Consider the following 21,075-nt stretch of genomic DNA (forward strand, 5'->3'; position numbering starts at 1 on the left):
GACTGCAAAATAATTTTTTTTACAATATAGAAGTTCATGAAAGAGTGATGCCAGAGGGAACAACGAACTGACAAGTCAAGGAACTGACAGTGGGCCCATGCGGGGTCACAGTTGAACAAATGAGTAAGGGGTGAACAAACAGGAGGGAGAGGGGGGGAGAGAGGGAGAGAGAGAGAGAGAGAGAGAGAGAGGTGGAAGAAGCACAGTAACCTGCAGGTAAATGGGTAGGGTGAGGTACGGTCTGTGGGAGTAGACAAGATTGTGGGTCGGGAAGGCGAATGACACGAGATGGTGCCACACCACCTGATTGAAACTCTTGAGGAAAGAGTGGGAGCCTCTTCTCAGTGAAAGACCTACGTGAAAGCCCGCTTGGAGTTTGCTTAAAAAGCACCTAAAGGACTCTCAGACTGAGAAGCAAGATTCTGTGGTCTGATGAAACCGAGATTGAACTGTTTGGCCACTCTGCCATAAAGCCCAGATCGGTGGAGTGTTGCAGTGATGGTTATCCTTGTGGAAATTTCTCCCATCTCCACACAGGATCTCTGGAGCTCAGCCAGAGTGACCATCGGGTTCTTCGTCACGTCTCTTACCAAGACAATCTCCCCCATTGCTCAGTTTGGCCGGGCGGCCAGCTCTATGAAGAGTCCTGGTTGTTCCAAACTTCTTCCATTTAAGAATTATGGAGGCCACTGTGCTCTTGCGAACCTTCAATGCAGCAGAAATATTTTTTGTAGGCTTCCCCAGATCTGTGCCTTGGCACAATCCTGTCTCTGAGCTATGCAGGCAGTTCCTTCGGCCTCATGGCTTGGTTTTTGCTCGGATACGCATTGCCAGCTGTGAGACCTTATATAGACAGGTGTGTGCCTTTCCAAATCATGTCCAATCATTTGAATTTACCACAGGTGGACTCCAATCAAGATGTGGAAACATCTCAAAGATGATCAAGAGAAATGGGAGGCACCTGAGCTAAATTTCAAGTGTCATAGCAAAGGGTATGAATACTTATGTCAATGTGATATTTCAGTTTTTTCTTTTTAATAAATTTGCAAAACTTTCTAAAATCCTGTTTTCTCTTTGTCATTATGGGGTATTGAGTGTAGATTGATGAGGAAAAAAATGAATTTAGACCATTTTAACATAAGGCTGCAACATAACAAAATGTGAAATATGTGAAGGGGTCTGAATACTTTCTGAATGCACTCTATATGTATACATACAAAAAAAAAAAAAAAAAATATATATATATATATATATATATATATATATATATATAAAGGGGGTAATTCATGGTTGGAAAACAGGCTTGAACACGGATAATTTGACTCGTAATTGAAAACCTAAGGACAGAAGAGAAGGGTAAAGGAAATGACACAAAATAATAAATAATGCAAGTAAAGAAGGAATGCTTTTAGCCATAAGGATTTTTTTCAAGTCGATAGAAATTCCTCTCGCTCCGGAATAGTAGTCAAACTAACCCACCTACCACCTATCTATTTCCATAGTCATCCACCAAAAGAGGTTCCGTCTCTTGAACTTCTACAACTCACTATCAGCCATGTCCTTTCTTGGAGAGTGCTGATCTGTGCTATGGGTTGGCACTGCAGCTTCACCTTCTGCTATCCTGGATTCAGTGGAATCAAAATTATTTGAATCTCCTGTGATGAGGCTGAAGCACAAGGTCTGTTGCTTTTACGTAGCAGATAAGTCACTGGTCTCTCTGTTTCTTAAACGTATATTCTCCAACATTGCTCCCTATACTCTCAGTATTCTGACCCTCCTCAGCATCTCCCGGATGCACGCATCCTTCCAGAATTCCCCTCCTGGTTAGACTTCCAAAATCCAGACTGACTGCACACCTAAACTCTTTTATTCCTCGCTTCTCCGGCCCATGGAACTGCCTTTCAAAGGATGTTGTTTCATTATTCCCTCCAGGACTTCAAGAAAGAAGTGCACCATTTTGTCATCTCCAAATCTGATGCATAATCTTTATTACCCGATTAAACTATCCTAACTCAACCATTTTATTTGCTAGTCTCAGTGTCCCCTCCCCTCATCCCTCCACTCCTTGGTCATTCCCTTGATGTGTGTCCCACTGTTAATTCTTCCTTGCTCTTCCATGAGTCTCACTATTGTAAAGAGGAAATCTTAACAATAAAAGTGAATTTGTATATGATTGTCATTACTATAAGAGAGCGTGTGTGTGTGTGTGTGTGTGTGTGTGTGTGTGTGTGTGTGTGTGTGTGTGTGTGTGTGTGTGTGTGTGTGTGTGTGATTTTTCTCAAAGATGGTTGAATGGATCTTTATCAAACTTTCAGTGCTTCATTCATCAGTGAGTGCCGAGAGTATTTGGTTGTCCTCCTCCTCTTCCCTTTATAAGGGGTGAGGTCCAACGGCACCAAACTCCTGCCCTATCTTGATCACGATGCTCCTCCACTCCCCTCTGTCCTCAGCCAACTCTCTCCACCCTCCAACCACCCCCACTTTACTTGCATCCATCTTCACACAATCCTCCCATCTCAAACACGGTCTACCTCTTTTACTCCTACCTTGTTCCCTCAACTTATCCACTCTCTTTGCCTATCTTTATTCCCCCGTGCGGACTAAATGTCCAGCCTATCTCAGCTGGAATTTTTTTTTACCAATCTCCCCATCAAGCTCATTTGCACACCAATCTCCTCTCTCAGTTCAACCATCCTCCTCCTAGCCACCCTCTTCACTCCTAACCCAGTTGTTCTCGCAAACCTGCAGCCTCTGTTGTTGTCTCTTGTCAGTGCCACCGTCTCCAGACTGTAAAGGTAGACTGGCGATACACACGACATCAGAACCGTCCCTTTCAATATCCTTGAAATCTTTGTCTGCGATTACACCCTGCAGCCTCCTCCACACATTCACACCCACCTGAAATCATTCCTATCCACCTGAATCTTCCTCCGCACTTCTGCCTCTGACTTACCATCCCCAGTCACTGTTTCACCCAGATACTCAAGCCTATTTCCTTGTCTGATCTCCATCCCCTCTAACCTGATATTCATTTATTTTCTCTGCTGCCCAACCCACATCACCTCCGTCTTCTCCGTGATCATTTTCAGCCCATGTTTCTCAAATGCCTCCTTCTACTCCCCCAGTACTTCCTGCATCTCCTGCCCCCTCTCTACCACAACAACCAAATCGTCCACATACAATATCATTCCCAGAATACCTTGCATGCTTCTTGCATACCTTCCTTCTTACCAGCTCCATCACCATGATAAACAGGAGTGGGCTAAGAGCGCTTCCCTGCCACAAACCGATGTTTATATTGAAATCCTCCAATATCCCAGGACCAACCAAAACTCTTCCCTTCGTTCCCTTGTACATCCCTTCCACCAACCTAACTTCTGATTTTGTCACTCCCATCCATCTCAGTGTCGCCATCACACCATCTCTCTTGGGACAGTGTTGTAGGCCTTCTCCAGATCCACAAATCCCCATGCCATTTCACCTTGCACCTCAAACCTCTTCTCCACCAGCTGTCTCAGCGCGAACATCCCATCTGTCATTCCCTTACCCTTTCTAAATCACTGCTGCTCTTCACTGATCTCCTTCCCCAAACTTTCCCTTATTCTCCCATCCAAAACCCTCTCCAGCTCCTTCATGACATGGCGAAGGAGTGTAATGTCCATGTACTTCCCCAGATCAAGAACATCCCCCTTCCCCTTCCATATCGACACCCTCTGGAATTGACCCATCTCTCAAACATACATTCAACAACGTCTTCGTTTTTTTTCGATCATCATATAAAAGCTGCAACGATGGTTGATGAAGATGGGTGACAGGATGGCCTCTAAGCTGCAACGATGATAAGGCACGCACACTCACCTCTAAGCTCTAAGCTGTCTAACCTGGGTTTGAATCGCCACCCAGCTATAAACTGTCATTTTGGGCTTTCACGGGCAGGTTGCATGTCATCATTAAAGTAGACGTCCCGTATGCTGGGATTAGCTGGTGGACATTAAAGTTCCTAAGGAGTCCTTCACGAAGAGTAGGCAAGCTATTGGCCACACCCTGGCAAAATTATAAATTATTGCCCTAACCTTAGTCGAACGTCAGGCTTGGCCAGCCAGTTCATGAAAGACATGAGCCAAACTTCTCCCTGGCCAACCCCGCAAGAATGTGGGAATGGTTGTGGCAGTTAAAAAGAAGAAGAAGAAGAGGTCTTGCGAAGGCGATGTAAGCTGACTTTCGAGCAGATGGAAGATGACCTCGGTCAAATTAGAGAGTGAATAGAACAGAATGTTTGTGAAGTACAACATGAAGTCTTTTGATTAAAACATTCAGCGAAGCAACAGGTGAAAATGCCTACTGTGTGTGTGTGTGTGTGTGTGTGTATATATATATATACACAAAAATATATATATAAAAATATATAAATAATATATATAAATAATATATATAAATAATATATAATATTTATAATATATATAAATAAATATATAATATATATATATAATAATATATATAATATATATAAATATATAAAATATAAATATATAAATATACATATACGTATATATATAAAAGAAAAGGAACTTGCAGTAATTTATATATATATATATATATATATATATATATATATATATATATATATATATATATATATATAAAAGAAAAGGAACTTGCAGTAATTTATATATATATATATATATATATATATATATATATATATATATATATATATATATATATATATAAATTACTGCAAGTTCCTTTTCTTTTTTTTGGCAGCACACCCAGTTCACAAATATGCTTTTTGATGTACCCGTAAACTTTTTTTTATCATCAATAATTCCTGTGCGCACGTTTTATGTGCCAACGTGCCCTGAACTCCTTGACCTTGTCAAAGCTTCCAGCTCAAACACCTCTTAACAAAACCTATGGCTCATGCATCGTCTGCCATGTGAGTGACAGAATGCCCAAGCATGTTGCTTTTTTGTTGTTCTTCAAATTGCTTTACCGGATTTAAAAGGGATTAATCAGACACACCAGTTGAAACTGGAGATAAAGCAGGAAGTGAATGAGTTGTTTCTCATGTGCTCAAAAGTATAGAGAAAAATCTTTTTCTTACAATAATAGGTACAAAAATGGTTTTTATTTAATATTCAGAAATAGCCCCAGCTGCTATCACTGGGAGATAAACACCCCAATTATTCAACTCTATGTTGACCAATTTTGACACAAAAATAAAAACAGAAATACAGCAATTCGTAAAAGCCTGACCCGTCTGGAACATGATCAAAAAATGAACTGTGAAAATATACATAAGCTTTCATACATTGGACTTGGTTGTCTCATATAGACTAACTCATTATCTTTATCACTCTCTCTGTTTCTGTCTGTGTCTCAATCTACGTACCTCCCTCACTCAACAACACACCTCTCTCTGGCGGATTGGCTGGATTTCGGACACACTCAGGGTTATGGATCCTCTGTTCAGAGAGGTTCTAGCCTAAAATTGTCATAACCTCGATGATGGACGATGCCCAACTTATGAGCCAGATTGCCATTGATTCAGTCACGCAATAAGCTGCAAGAATTCATTCTCGCTCTCATATTTTGTGTCTCTGTGTTTCTCATCTTCCCAGCACTAGTTATGGCTGTAATTCCAGAATTTGTTCAGGGTAATGGCGATAACTCTCCTGCTCTTCTCAAAACCCACCGTGGGATATTTAACTACTTAAAGTGAACCCTTAAAATCTAAATTTCTAAGTAAAAACTAACAAAGGAAAAAAACTAGGTCAGGCTTAATCGACTAAATTTTTCATGCTCTTTCCAATGGTGCAACTCTCATCGCCCACTAATTTCCATCCAATTGGCCACCCAAAGTTTGGTTAATGGAAAAAACTTGAGGTCAAACTTCAAAGAGAAATCTTTGACCCTCTCCCTCCCCCCACCCCACACCCCTGTCATATTAATTATTTTTTTTAAACCAAGTATTCAAATTTATTTTAAATAATTTGATTTAAGTATATTCAAATTTTATATTCTTTACTTTAAAACCCAAGCCCTCTCCCTCCCACAGATCTCCCGATGCCCCTGCTCTCAAATGTTGTACTTGTGTGCTTCGCCCTCTTTCCCCATCTTGTCTCCCACTCCCTTTATTTTGTCTTATGTGTCCGTTTTTTTTTTTTTGTCATTAATGTTAGCTCTTACACAAGTCTCGATCTTGCATACAAAAAAACAAACAAACAAAAAAAACATTAGATTTTAAGGATTTAGATGTATTACGAGGATTTTGCATACTCCCCTCACCGAGACAACGCAACGGCAAGTTTGCTAAATTGCACTATCTTGTAATTCCTGTCTCATATACAAAGGGCATTCATAAAGTTCTGTAAAATAGATACAACGAGAACTGCCACTTTATAACTGCTGGCAGTGAAGACCGGTTTCCTCCGCCTTCCCGCTTTCATACATCCCCGCTTTCATTAGACATGCTTTCATTTGACACGCTTTCATTTGACACGCTTTCATTTGACACGCTTTGATGCATCCCCGCTTTCATACAACCCCGCTTTGTTACAACCCCGCTTTGATACAGCCCCGCTTTCATACAACCACACTTTGATCGGACATGCTTTGTTGCAACCCCGCTTTATAAACAACCCTGCTTTCATACAGCCCCGCTGTGATACAACCCCACTTTAATACAACCTCGTTTTGATACAACCCCACTTTAATCAGACACGCTTTGATACAACCTCGCTTTGATACAACCCCACTTTAATCAGACACGCTTTGATACAACCCCGCTTTCATACATCCCCGCTTTCATACATCCCCGCTTTCATACAACCCCACTTTCATCATAATTAAACCTACAACGAAAAGTCACATGACTGGAGAAGATAAACTGTAGAGTTACTTCTTCTTCACACAATAACTTCTACCTTCCCAACCATACAACCATTAATGTTGAAATTTAAACACTTATTCCAATTGACCACATCTACATTAGGTTATGGTTTCACGTTGATCAATCAAGTGGTTCAAGAGAAATATTTTTATGCCTCCGCCGACAAAGTCACCGGAGGCATTATGTTTTCGGGTTGTCTGTCCGTCCGCCCTGTACGGGCTAAACCTCGTTTTTCTCAGCAACCATATGTCCGATTGAGACAAAACTTTCAGGGTAGGAGTGACACCCATGCAGAATGTTTTTATGATAATTGTGGCATCATAGGTCACGTGGTATGGCAGCCATCTTGGATTGAAAGCAAATAATTTAAAAAATTATTTCTCGGAAACCGATGAATTTTTATCACTGCCAAACCATGTGGCCTATCGCAAATTCCAAAAGGTCATTTTAGCACTCAGACATTTTGGAACACATCTGTGAAGTTTCCACTCGATATGATCAAAAATGAGGGAGGACCTAGGTTTTAAAGGTTTATGCTTCAAAAAGTATAGCTCCCAAACCATATGACCTACGACATCACAGTCCCCGAACCTTAAGTTCATCATGGGTATGCGGTCAGGCATATAAAGTTTGGGCTCAATCTGTTCAGCCGTTTCAGAGAAAAGGGTTTTTTAGAAGTTTTTCATGCTTTTCCCTTAAAACAATATGGTGCCCGAATCATGTGACCTACGACGCCGTTATAAAAAAAAATTCTGCATCAATTTATACCGAGATGATGCTCAAGAAATTTCATCCTGGTCAGGTTAAGTTTTTTACTTGTCAAATTATGACGTCATGATGGAGGCACGTATGATATCACATTCACATATTTTATTCCCCATGGAGAGTTCTTTACAATGAGCCATGTCTCAATTTTGTCTGTGCAGTGCTTTTTGGGATGTAGAGGTGCAAAGTTTTTCGGTTTTTCCAATATGGCGCCTGTACCACGTGACCTATGACATCGTAATTACCATTGAAAAATCGCAGTGCTAGAATCATTGACATGGCCTGAGAAGCTCTTGCAGAGTTTCTTTTTCTTCACACAATAACAACTTCTCGCTTCCAGACCATCAACCAAACATTTTGAAATTTTACACACTTGTTCCCCTTCACGGCTTATACTTTATTATAAAGTTTCACCTCGATCAATCAAGCGGTTCAAGAGATATACTTAAAAAAAGATTTTCGTTCAACTTTCTATCTCTGCCAATCCATGTGAGCTATCGCTAATTCCAAAAGGGCATTTTAGCACATAGAAATGGGGAACGTAATTGTGAAGTTTCCATTTGTTATGATAAAAATGAGGGAGGAGCTAGGTTTAAAGTTTATGCTTAAAAACGTCATAGCCCCTAAACCATGTGACTTATGATGTCATGGTTGCTGAACGTTTTGTTCGTCATGGGTATGTGATTATGCATGCAAAGTTTGTGCTCAATCTGTTCAGCCGTTTCGGAGAAAATGGGTGTTTTACTGTTTTTCACGAAAAACAATATGGCGGCCGAACCATGTGACATATGGTCAAAAAAAATTGCATTCTAAATTTCTTTTCCATTTAGGTTATGCACAAACAATATATTCGTGGCATCAAGGGTTTAATGGTCGAATTATAGCGTCATAACGTTAGCACTTTGAATATCTTAAATAAACATATTTTTTGGTCCCAATGCAGAGAGAGCTCTTTAGAATGAGCCATGATTCAATTACGTTCCATTGAGCCGTTTCGGAGATATAGAGGTGCAAATATTTTCGGTTTTTCCAAGATGGTGCCCATACCACATGACCTATGACGTCATAATTAGCAGTAAAAAAATTCTAAAGGTCTAGCCAATCACTTGGTGAAAAAATTGTGCCAATTGGACCAACGGTTGCAGAGAACGTTGATTTTAAAATTTTCAGAAATGAAAAACGGGTCTGAAGAAGAAGAATAAACTACAGGAATAATAATGGGTACCAGCCGAAACCCGTGGAACATTCACGGAAGGGAGGATGTGGTGTATGGATAGAGTGTACCATTATCGATGGCATAGGGGAGCGCTCATGGGATCTTCTTCTTCCGTTAAGCTCCAATTTTTTCTCTTTAAGTTAAGTCCAATCAGTCCTCTCTGCTCGAAGTGCTCAGGCCATGCCTTCCCGCTCTCATACTTTTATTGCCGTTCGGTGTAGAAAGGGATTGACATATCGTTCGTCTGTTTCAGCTCGTTATCTTTAAGCTTCCTTACGTCTCGCCACCTGCTACACCTCTCTGAGTTACGAGGATTTATGCAACGCACCCCGAGTATCGCAACGTCACTCCATTTAACTTTATTAAAATGACGATAAAGACGTGAAACCCGTGGAACATCCACGGAAGGGAGGATGTGGTGTATGGATAGAGTGTTCCATTATGGATGGCATAGGGGAGCGCTCATGGGATCTTCTTCTTCCGTTAAGCTCCAATTTTTTCTCTTTAAGTTAAGTCCAATCAGTCCTCTCTGCTCGAAGTGCTCAGGCCATGCCTTCCCGCTCTCATACTTTTATTGCCGTTCGGTGTAGAAAGGGATTGACATATCGTTCGTCTGTTTCAGCTCGTTATCTTTAAGCTTCCTTACGTCTCGCCACCTGCTACACCTCTCTGAGTTACGAGGATTTATGCAACGCACCCCGAGTATCGCAACGTTACTCCATTTAACTTTATTAAAATGACGATAAGGACGTTTCCTTATATATCCTAATTTAAAATGTTCAAGGGAATAAAAAGACCATTTGGTTCACACCACCCATGTTCACACCACTCGACTGTCCAATCAGCGAACGGCTGGCTTCGCCTTCGCCCAGCAGACGCCAATACGATGGCGTCGTATGATGGCGTCGTATCGGCAGTTAATCGGATGCTTTTGGGTCCCAACGTCGGCTAATTCAGATTTTTCGAGTATGGCTGTACGTGATAAACAAAGAGCGCGGTTCGTAGATCATAAATCCATGAGTGCCGTGGGCATCGGGTCACTGGGTGCGGCGTAAAAGGGATAACAAAGTCGAGTCCTTACGCTATTATTATACAGATATTCCTCTACATTGTATGTAGAGGAAACCTAATAATCCAAGGAAGGCCAAGATGTATATTTATTACCTCGACCATTGATGGTGGAGGAAGGTTGTGTTTTCACCCATCTGTCGGTCTGTTTGTTGAAGGACTGTTGAAGGTCTGTTTGTTTTTGACGTAGTTTCGGGAACTGAGTGGTGTGCTGATGAGGAGGGCAGTGTAGTTGAAGCTGAAGGGAAAGGTGTATGCTGCATGTGTGAGAAGTGTTATGATTTATGGGAGCGAGACATGGGCCATGAATGTAGAGCAGCAACTAAGGCTGGAAAGGGTGGAAATGCGAATGGTTCGGTGGATGTGCAGAGTATCGTTGAGAGAGAGGAAGACAAATGATGAATTGCGAAAGATGATGGGAATAGAGCCTGTGATTGATGCTGTGAAGAGGAACAGGTTGAGATGGTTTGGTCATGTGTTGAGGAAGGATGAAAGTGACTGGTTGAGAAGAGTGATGGAAATGAATGTAGAAGGAAGCAGAGGACGGGGAAGACCGAGAAAGACTTGGCTAAAGATGGTGAAAGAAGACATGCGGGCAAGGGGGTTAACAAGGAGAGATGCAGAAAATAGGGCAAAATGGAGAAGATTGTCATGGGGACCGCAAGGCTAACCCCCGCTCTAGCAGGGAAAATGGCCTTAAAATGCATGTTGTTGTGTTGTGTTGTCGGTCTGTTTGTGAGCAGGATAATCCAAAACCTTATGGACAAATTTGGAAAAAAAATTGTGGACAGGTTTAGAGTGTGACAAGGACGAATTTATTCGATTTTGGTGAAGATGTTGATCCGGATACGATAATTTTTAAAGTAATTCTTCACAATTGAGAGATAGGGCCAAAAACGATATGTAGCACGATGTCAAAACGTTGTGGATGTATTTGGACAAAACTTGGTGGATGAGTTGAGAAGGTGACAGGAAGAAGGTGATTATATTTTGATGTGTGACAAGGATGAATGGTCCGGATGCACATCTATAATAGGGTAGACGCAGATCTATATTAATAAAAATGACCTATCGTTGCACATATCATTGCCATACTTTACACACATATTTGCCTTGCCCTGTAATAGACTGTGCCCAATTTTTAACTCTCTAGGCCCAAGGTCAAGCTCAAGGTCACCCAAAAACGTGAAATCAGGGGGATCGAGTTTTCATTTAAAATATATTTCAAACCACTATAACTCTAAAAGTACAAGAGATATGCATACACTCAGTGGGATACAAAACATAAACTGTTCAGCTTGGTGGGGGTATGCGCTCTGCCAAGTGTCCTTCTATTTTCTTTTACGGCATAGCCCATAGGGCAAAGCCATCTAGAACAGCGTTTGTCTGTTCGTATGTCCCCTCAAACGAACACCAATCAGAGCTGAGGATCTGGTCACATTAGAGGGGTGATGTGATGCCATTACGGCGGTACAGCAGCTGACTCGGCACACCGCCATTTTTATTTATTTTTTTTTTTATTTTTTTTGTATACAAGATCGAGGCTCGTGAAAGAGCGAACATTAATCACACAGACAGACAAACCGACACATAAAACATATAACATAGGGAGCGGTAGACAAGATGGGGAGAGAGGGGGAAGGACACAAACAACATTTGAGAGCAGGGACCGAGAGACATGGAGACATCGAGAGATCTGAGAGAGGGCGAGGGCTTTGGGGTGGGGGGGCGTGGGAAGGGGGCGGTGGGAGAGGTATAAAACATATGGACACTGCCAGGACTTCCAGGAAAGAAGTTGGAATTTCAAACAAGGTGGATCTGGGGTGAATTAGCGGGGGTAGAAAAGATCAAGGTTTTGGATGGGGGAAGATAAGAGATGGTGGTGAACAGCTGTTTTAAAGACCTGGAGGGAGGAGTGGGATTGAAGGGAGTGAGGGAGTTTGTTCCAGAGGCGGGAGAAAAGAGGAATGAAAGAGTGAAGGTGAGCAGAGAGCCGAGATTTCGGCAGTTTAACCATCAGAGGGTTGCTGGCAGATCTTGTGCGACCTGTAGGAATATTTGGGGGACAGAGCACAGAGAGAGCTGGGGGTGCAAGGCCGGAGAGGAGTCGGTAGAAGACAGAAAGACCACCTACCTGCCTGCGGTGAGTGAGTGAAAGGCCCTCAGAGATAGCTTCATCGCGGGAGATTCCAATAATTCTGAAAGCTTTGGTTTCAACAGCGTGAAGCCGAGCTAGGTGTGAGGCAGGAGCACCGGCCCATAGGGGAGAACAGTATTCCATTGAGCTGCGGATGAAAGCCTTGTATGTGGTGAGGAGCTCAGGTGTGCCGAGGAAGGACTTCGCACGACGGAGGATGCCCAGTCGGCGACTGGCTTTGGAGGCCAGCTTGGAAATGTGGTTTTCCCAAGAAAGATCATGGCAGATAGTGAGACCCAAAATCTTGAGCGACAGAACTTCTTGGAGAGGATTGTTGAGAAAGTAGATGGGAGGGTTGTCCAGTCGATCTTTTCGGAGAGACATAGTAAGAGTGTGAGATTTGTCAGGATTGAAAGACATGTTCCACTTGTTTGACCAGTCTGTGATTTTGTCCAGGTCTTCAGAGAGTGAGGAGGCAGCAGACTGCCGATCTGAGGGAAGAGGAATGGAGCGGCAGAGAGTGGAGTCATGAGGAAAGAGATAGAGAGGATTTTCGAGAGAGTCAGAGAGATCATTGATGAAGACCAGAAAAAGCACAGGGCCCAGAACACTGCCTTGGGGAACTCCAGCCTGAACAGGAAGAGGAGATGAGAGAAACCCATTCAGGGCCACACGTTGACGACGACTAGAGAGGAAGTCCGCCAGCCATGCGTGGAGATTTCCATGGATACCAAAGGAGGAGAGTTTGGTGAGCAGAGCGGGGTGCCAGACCGTGTCGAAGGCACGTGATATGTCGAGGGAGCCAGCTCTAATTTCCTGTTTGGCATTGAGGACCTCCATCCATTGTTGAGACAGCAGAAGCAGCATGTCCAGAGTAGAGTGACCTGGTCTGAAACCAAATTGATGATCATAGATCAAGCCATTGGAGAAGAGATTGAGAAGAGAAGATTTTGATTCCAATTTCGTCCAGGCCGAACATATCGTCGAACCTGTCATACATCACAATTGCCATACTCTACCTTTACGTTTGTTATTCAGTGTGAAACACAAAAAACCGATTGTTTAAACGATCATCAAATATCGAAAGCATTGGCATTACGGGTCTTCCAACGACACAGTACGTATAGGCCTTAGGCTTCATGGCTCACCTTCAGGCCACTTCAGACAAATTAGCCCAGGTTTCTTAATACAGTAGTATTGTTTTCGTAATAATAATAATCGCATTAATACTAATAATATCGTAAATATAATCGTAACACTGAAATCCCTTTGTCGTTATTGCAAAGTTACTGGATTGAAGCGTTGTATGGTTGGTTCATTGTTGACTAGAAACATAGAATAAACCAGTGTCTCAATGCAAACAAAAAATAATACTTACATTATTTGCTAACTGGTATCCCCACCCAGATCATACTATCCCCTTCAACTAAAGTATCAAACAAGCCCGGCTATGCCACTCTGAGACTTTCGGTCTTGTTTATATGTGATTATCTCTTACATTATTAAATATTTATATACATTTGTATACAACAACAAAACAACATGCATTTTAAGGCCATTTTCCCTGCTAGAGCAGGGGTTAGCCTTGCGGTCCCCATGACAATCTTCTCCATTTTGCCCTATTTTCTGCATCTCCCCTTGTTAACCCCCTTGCCCGCATTTCTTCTTCCACCATGTTTAGCCAGGTCTTTCTCGGTCTTCCCCGTCCTCTACTTCCTTCCACATTCATTTCCATCACTCTTCTCAACCAGTCACTTTCATCTTTCCTCAACACATGACCAACCCATCTCAACCTGTTTCTCTTCACAGCATCATACACAGGCTCTATTCCCATCATCTTTCACAATTCATCATTTGTCTTCCTCTCTCTCAACGATACTCCACACATCCACAGAACCATTCGCATTTCCACCCTTTCCAGCCTTCGTTGCTGCTCTACATTCATTACCCATGTCTCGCTCCCATAAATCATAGCACTTCTCACACATGCAGCATACACCTTTCCCTTCAGCTTCAACGACACTCCCCTCCTCATCAGCACGCCACTCAGTTCCCGAAACTTCTTCCATGCACATCTCACTCCAGCAACCGTTGCCGAGTCTGATCCACCTTCTCCATTCAGCACATGTCCGAGGTAGCAAAATGTTTTCACCCCTTCCAGCTTCACGCCGTCTCCAAGATCCAACTCAACATTTCCTCCATCTGCAGCTCCCTCTGTGCACATCTTACATTTCAATGTAGCAGCCACACTGGTTAATGACCCTCTCAGACCACTACATTTTTGATGAACCCACTCAGCACACATTGTGCATTGAATGGAGTTCACTACGACACCCTTCCTGCACACAGCACACGGCCACTTCCCAGTTCTTTCCACCTCACCACATGCTTTACCACTTGCCATTACCTTCGTCTTTCCGATATTCACCTTCAGACCTTTTGTCTCCATACATTCCTTCCACTTGTTAATCTTTTCCCTCAGTCCATCCATACTTTCCGCAATCAACACCAGATCATCTGCATACAACAACTCCCACGGTAAACCCTCCTTTACGTTCTGAACCAGCACCTCCATCACAGCTACAAATACTAGTGGACTTAGTACCGACCCCTGATGCACTCCCACCTTCACTTCAAACTCACCACTGTTCCCGTCCTTCATCCTTACAGCTGTGCGCGCTCTTTTGTACATTTCCATCACTACTCTGATCAACCATTCCTCCACTCCTAACTGTCTCAATGCCCATGTCACTACTTCGTGTAGAACCCTATCGAATGCTTTCTCCAGAACAACAAACCCAAGAAACAACTTCTTCCTCTTCTCCATGTACTTCTCCTGCAACTGCCTTGCAATAAAAAGCACGTCTGTCGTTCCTCTTCCTGGCATAAATCCAAACTGCATTTCGTCAATCTTCACTTTCTTCCTTATCCTCCTCTCCAACACCCTTTCCAATACCTTCATTCCATGCTCCAATTACTTTATCGCTCGATACGAGCCACAGCCCAGAGGGTCACCTTTCCCCTTGTATAGAGGGATGAGGGTACTCAGTTCCCAATCCACTGGAATGCGGCCTTCTTTCACCACCACATTACAGATCTCTGTCATTCTCTTCACACCCCAACTTCCTGCTGCCTTCAACATATCTCCCACAATTCCCGTTGGCCCTCCTGCATTTCTACTCTTCATTGCTTTTATTGCTTCCTCAACTTCCTTCTCAGTTATCTTCTCTGCCAGTCCTAAACCTGGGTTACTCTCTATGTTGCCATCCCTTTCATTCTCTGCATTCAACAGCATTTCCATATATCTCTTCCATCTTCCTTTTATTCCATCTGGGTCCACAACGATTTGTCCCACTTCATCCTTCAAGCAACTCACCCCCATCACATCACACCTCTCTTTCGCTATCTGCTTTGCAATCCTGAATACCGCTCTCTGACCCTCTTCCGAATCCAAGCGTTCTCCGAACATTTTCCTACATTCCTCCTGCGCCTTTGCAACCTCTTTCTTTGCAGCCTTCTTGGCTGCCTTATAACTTTCATGCTCTGCTTTTTCTGCCCCCGTACCCTTCGCCTTCTGCCACTCCTTGAACTTGTTCCTCTTCTCGTCAATCCTCTTTCCAACTTCATCATCCCACCACCATGTTTCCGAGTGCCTCGTTGGTCCTTTTGTCCATCCACATACCTCACCAATGGCTCCCAACAGACCATCTTTCATTGACATCCAACCACTTTCAAGCTCAACGACATCATCCTCTGCCCTACTCAGCCTCTCTTTTAATGCCTCCCTTCCCTTACTGTCACCTCTTTCAACCTCCACACCTTCATTCTCGGTTCGTTCTTCACCCGCCGAGCTCTCCTCGCACCTTTCACCCTTATGTAGCAGACAACCAAGTGGTGCTGTGAAACAGCTGTGAAACAGTATTTATATACATTTGTATATACTAGGACGTGCCCGTACGTGGGTGCCCGTTCCTTGCCAAAAAAAAAAAAAAAAAAATGTCTTCGCCCATGCATGCATGGGCGTGCCCATGGGCCCATGGGCGTGCCCGTAAGTGCGTGATGTGACCGTACAATGAATGTATCGTCCCGACGCCGCAGCTCGGATGGCGCTGCAGTTAATCGGGCCTGTATCGGCAGAGTTATTATAAACGTGTACTACAATCGATCGTACCTTACAGCGTCTGCTCGCCACGTTCAGCATCAGTACGTCGTCACTATGACTATCCGTAAGTCCGGAAGTGACGTCCTCATTTGACTGTCCGGAAGGTCGCATATCGCAGTTACGATGAATCGCAAGTTAGTTTTAATTAGTTTTAAAACATAGTTTAACGCCAACATAGTTTACATAGTTTGCCAACGTGAAATAAATGAATACGCTCTCAAATGTGCCGTCCGAGGCAGAGTCTGTTCGCCACGTTCGGCACACGTGATAGCTCGCTGCTCTCTGATTGGTTGAATCGTTTTTTGGACATAGCTCGGTAACTACTTCTCCGATTAATATGAAACCTTGAAAAGGCACATCCTCGGGTCCCCAGCAATATACCTGGCAAGTTTCAAGTATATCGGACCCGTGGTTGTCGAGAAACAGCGGTCACAGACAAACAAACACACAGACACACAGACACACAGAGATTACTGGAATTATAGATAGATATATAATATATATATATATATATATATATATGTATATATATATATATATATATATAAAGCACGCAGGATGGAGGGGAACAACGAGAGCCCCGAAGCCTTAGCTATTAAAATCAAACACCAAGGAAAACTGCGTTCAGATATATGTACAAATATAATACAAGGATTTATTAATGAAAAGCAGAGACAGTGAAAAAAACATGCGCCGGTAATAGAATGTCCTAATCGGGACGTCCCCACACACACTTCAGATACAGACGAGGGAATTATGAATTAAAGAAAAGAACACGTCACGTCGTGTACAGTGTACGCGGAGCTCGGCCTTATCTTGTCTTTGTCGTCTTGGTGGCTGCCGTCCAACACCGCTCCTTCCGGCCCGATCGCACACCACGAGGTCCCTCGCTCCAAGTCCCACAAGGCCTCGCTCCAAGCGCCACGAGTCCCACGCAGGCTAGCGGCTCCACACGAGGTCGACTCGGACCAACGTCCTGACGCCTCTCAAACCCAACTGCTCAAAACGGACTCGGGCTCTGCACTCGAACTGCTTGGACTCTCTGCGCTCAACTCGAACTTGGTTCAGCGCACCTCCGGACTGCACACGTATCAACTCTCACTCCGGACTCCACTAGGATACTAACGATTCTCCTCAGACTCCACCAACTCCGGGCTCATCCGATCTGCACTGCCGAAAATGGCATCCCGTCTCACTCAGCTCGTGCTGAACTCTCTATTCCTGGCTCATCCCAACTCTTGACTTGGGTCAGCGCACCTCCAAACTGCACTCAACTGCAGAACTCTTTTGAACCAACTGCTCAGCGCACCTCCGAACTGCACTGCCAAAATGGCGTCTGACCCTCGATAATATATCCGGTCGATGACGTCACATTGGCGCACTGCTCTGCCAATCAGAGCCTCCCACGACTCACCGGCTCGTCCAGGTCACGCCCTCTGCGTCACTGCCGCTCTCTCCACTCCTGCTCCTTCTTCATAACATGTGCTATGCGAGGTTGGTAGGCCTTTCGGAGGTGTAAATGGTGGCGGCCAATTGTGGCAGTGTTCCAGTCTGATTTCTTCCTAAGTCATGTCAGGGGGAAGGGCGTCATTTAGTGTTGTACTGAAGGTCCTAACTAATGTTTATGTGGTTTGCAGTGCCATAATGGACAAAGGTTTGACTACTAGGTGAGACATACAAGGGCTATACTCATTATTCCCTAACTAACTATCACAGGAATCTCCTGGTAGATCCACAATCATACATCTTATCCCGACAAACGCCTAAACATAAAGAACTTATTACAGGTAGATTCCCTATCACGACAGTCGAATACCTACCTATACAGATCTACCTGGCTCTAGATATTGCTTTACCCCCCAGACATAACAACATATATATATATATATATATATATATATATATATATATATATATATATATATATCCCTCATTATGCTTTTTTTCTACATCCTGGAATACTGTAAGAAACTAGTCAATAGACCCTTTTGAACGCCCCTTCAGTGGGGAATAGTAGAGAACTAAATGCGCGATTTCTGCACAATGATTACAACGATGGCTCAACATTGACACATTCGTTCATGTAGCACTAATTTGTTATTTGGGGGTGACAGTGAGCTCAGTAAAAATTGGCAACTTCCCTGGGGCAATATGGATAAGTTGAACGAACATTCATACTTTTGCCAAACATATGTTGACATGCATCCAATCTGAGATTGGTGACTGACGTTGGACTGCCAACATCAATATCACATTGACAAGGAAAAGGATATTCAGTCGACAATGAGCTTTTAGTCTTACATTGTGTTCATGGAAGTGTTCATTCACTCACGTATTTTGACACAAATATAACAACTCCATGCCGTTCAAGGGTACACACCCAGTGACTATGACGACAAAGTCCATGATGTTCCAGCCGTTCCGAAGGTAAGACCCACGATGCAGAGCAAACCCCAGGGCGACGACCTTGATTGAAGCTTCGAAGCAGAAAATTCCAATGAAGTATGGCTCTGTGTCTTCCTGCAGGAGAAAGGTTATTGATGAAATCGCTTTACTAGGTAGAGTGGGAGTCAAAATATCCCCCTCCCCTCCCCCCAATCAAAATAATTTAGAGCTAAAAACACGACTAGTCTTCCGATGGCATCATGAAGCTCACCCACTGCTGAGAAGAATGCATGGCACTGGATATAAACTGTATTTGTAGAAAAGGCCGAAAGACAATGAGTAGTTTCGATGGCACAGAACCTTACGTGACCACGACAGAATGGCTGGCTTCATGGTTGGGGATTTGCTTTTTGACATTCATCAACAACAAACAACAACATGCATTTTAAGGCCATTTTCCCTGCTAGAGCGGGGGTTAGCCTTGCGGTCCCCATGACAATCTTCTCCATTTTGCCCTATTTTCTGCATCTCTCCTTGTTAACCCCCTTGCCCGCATTTCTTCTTCCACCATCTTTAGCCAAGTCTTTCTCGGTCTTCCCCGTCCTCTACTTCCTTCTACATTCATTTCCATCACTCTTCTCAACCAGTCACTTTCATCTTTCCTCAACACATGACCAAACCATCTCAACCTGTTCCTCTTCACAATGTCACATTAGGACCAAATCCTAATGTTTGTTTCTGAAGTGTGGCGAATCAGCAAATGCTTTTTGACATTCATCGCATTACAATATATAACAGATGTAGTATTGTACATTCTTGCTTTATTCCAATGGTGATATATGGGATACAAAGTGTATGCCTTATAGGATACATATACCTTTTGAGCTTGGCACATTCCTGTGTTGATGGACGAATCTATAAATGGGAACCAACTTATGACTATAACACACAACAACAGGAAAGCTTTGGAGTAATCTGAGGAACTAACAATGGGAAGAGAAAACGGCTTGTTGAGTGAGCAGCATCTGGTCAGTGGTCATCAGGTGACCATTTCTATTCTTGATGATGCTCTGCTTATATTACCTGTAATTAGCACAACAGCTGTAGTTAATATAATGCTTAATTCACATTTATATTTGCGACTAATGACCGTCAAGCACGTTATTGCCAAAACTCAAGGCAAACCGGAATCGAATCAAGACGGAAGAATGAGTTAATATGAAGCGCAAAAATACTTTCCTACTTCCAAAGTTAACTGCGCTGCATATGTATGGTATGACTGAAATTGCCTCATGAAAGGACACCGTTATACCCATGATGCACCAAGATCAACATGAAATGCCATGAAAACACACAAACATATGGGCTAAACCAGTGGCTCCTAACCTTTTTGGATGTGCAAATCCGTCCCAAAACACCATGTATGACTGGCTGTCATAGTGACATGATATCGTGACGAAATGATGACAAGCAGGATGAACCGTGGCCTGCCACCAAATCCTAATGTTTGTTTCTGGAGTGTGGCGAATCAGCAGAATGTGATGTCATTAAGCAGTGGGTGAGGCAAATGTTACCCCTCCCACACCTCACTGATGGTATCACGGACCCCTAGGGTGTGCGGAACATTATTCAGGAACCGCTGCTATAAACGAAGCATTTGTTCAATGGCTGCAATTCCTTGAGATCCATACTAATCCTATTATATCCTCTTTGTTTCAGGTGAAATATCTATTTTTAATCTAAGCACAAAAATGCTTTACATGATCCTTTATTCATTCAATTGTGTGCAGCACGAGGCTGCTGATTGCCTCCTTTGTGGAGGAGGAGGGGAGTGTGGCTGTGCTGATGATGCAGTAACCCCGTGGTGCTGGCATACAATGGCCTACTGTTATGAAAGACAGTATGGATCCTTAATGTGTGCTGGCTAATGCTGGCTGGCAGATGGGACAAGTGCTTAATGCCCCATCTGACAGACAACACATGCAATGCCCTGTCTGTGAAGCAAGGCCAGGGTGACGGTTTTCTTCAGGACCCCAAATGCAACCCACACTAGACAGCTCAAAGACGAGTATACTACCTGAGATATCTTGCTTGCTCACTTCATGTTGCGACCGTATTACTTACATTTCTTTGAAATAAAGAGGGAAATTCATCTTTAAATTGTATAAAACTTTACAGCTCAAAATCCCCAAAAGGGACTAGCCAAAGGGAATTTCCAAAAAGGAATAGAGTTAGAATAACCATATTCTATGTACCATTGTCTATCATTCTCCCTGCAGCACCCTCTTTTCCCTCCCCCACTCCACCTCTCCCCCTATTCCCCTCTCTTGCTCTGCCCAAAAGTAGGTTCAGTGTTGTCAAAGCAGTCTCTTGGCAAGGACTACACTGGGTGGTTTATCTTTGCCCTCCCGGTGGTAGTATGGTGAGAAATTTGTAATTTGATCAGTGTG

The 21,075-nt window shown here is 43.3% G+C and overlaps 1 protein-coding gene across 1 annotated transcript in view; it reads right to left on the reverse strand.

Moving 5' to 3' along the window:
* The window catches only part of LOC137438368 (voltage-dependent P/Q-type calcium channel subunit alpha-1A), a 387,802-nt gene that overhangs the window by 359,824 nt on the left and 6,903 nt on the right, over positions 1-21,075 (reverse strand). The window contains exon 4 of the mRNA XM_078767016.1: positions 18,621-18,760. Within this exon, the coding sequence (XP_078623142.1) occupies positions 18,621-18,760 (140 nt within the window). The remainder of the gene's footprint in view (positions 1-18,620; positions 18,761-21,075) is intronic.

Source organism: Myxine glutinosa, chromosome 13 (assembly GCF_964187855.1).
Source record: "Myxine glutinosa chromosome 13, kmMyxGlut1.1, whole genome shotgun sequence".
In the NCBI taxonomy this organism is placed as follows: domain Eukaryota; kingdom Metazoa; phylum Chordata; class Myxini; order Myxiniformes; family Myxinidae; genus Myxine; species Myxine glutinosa.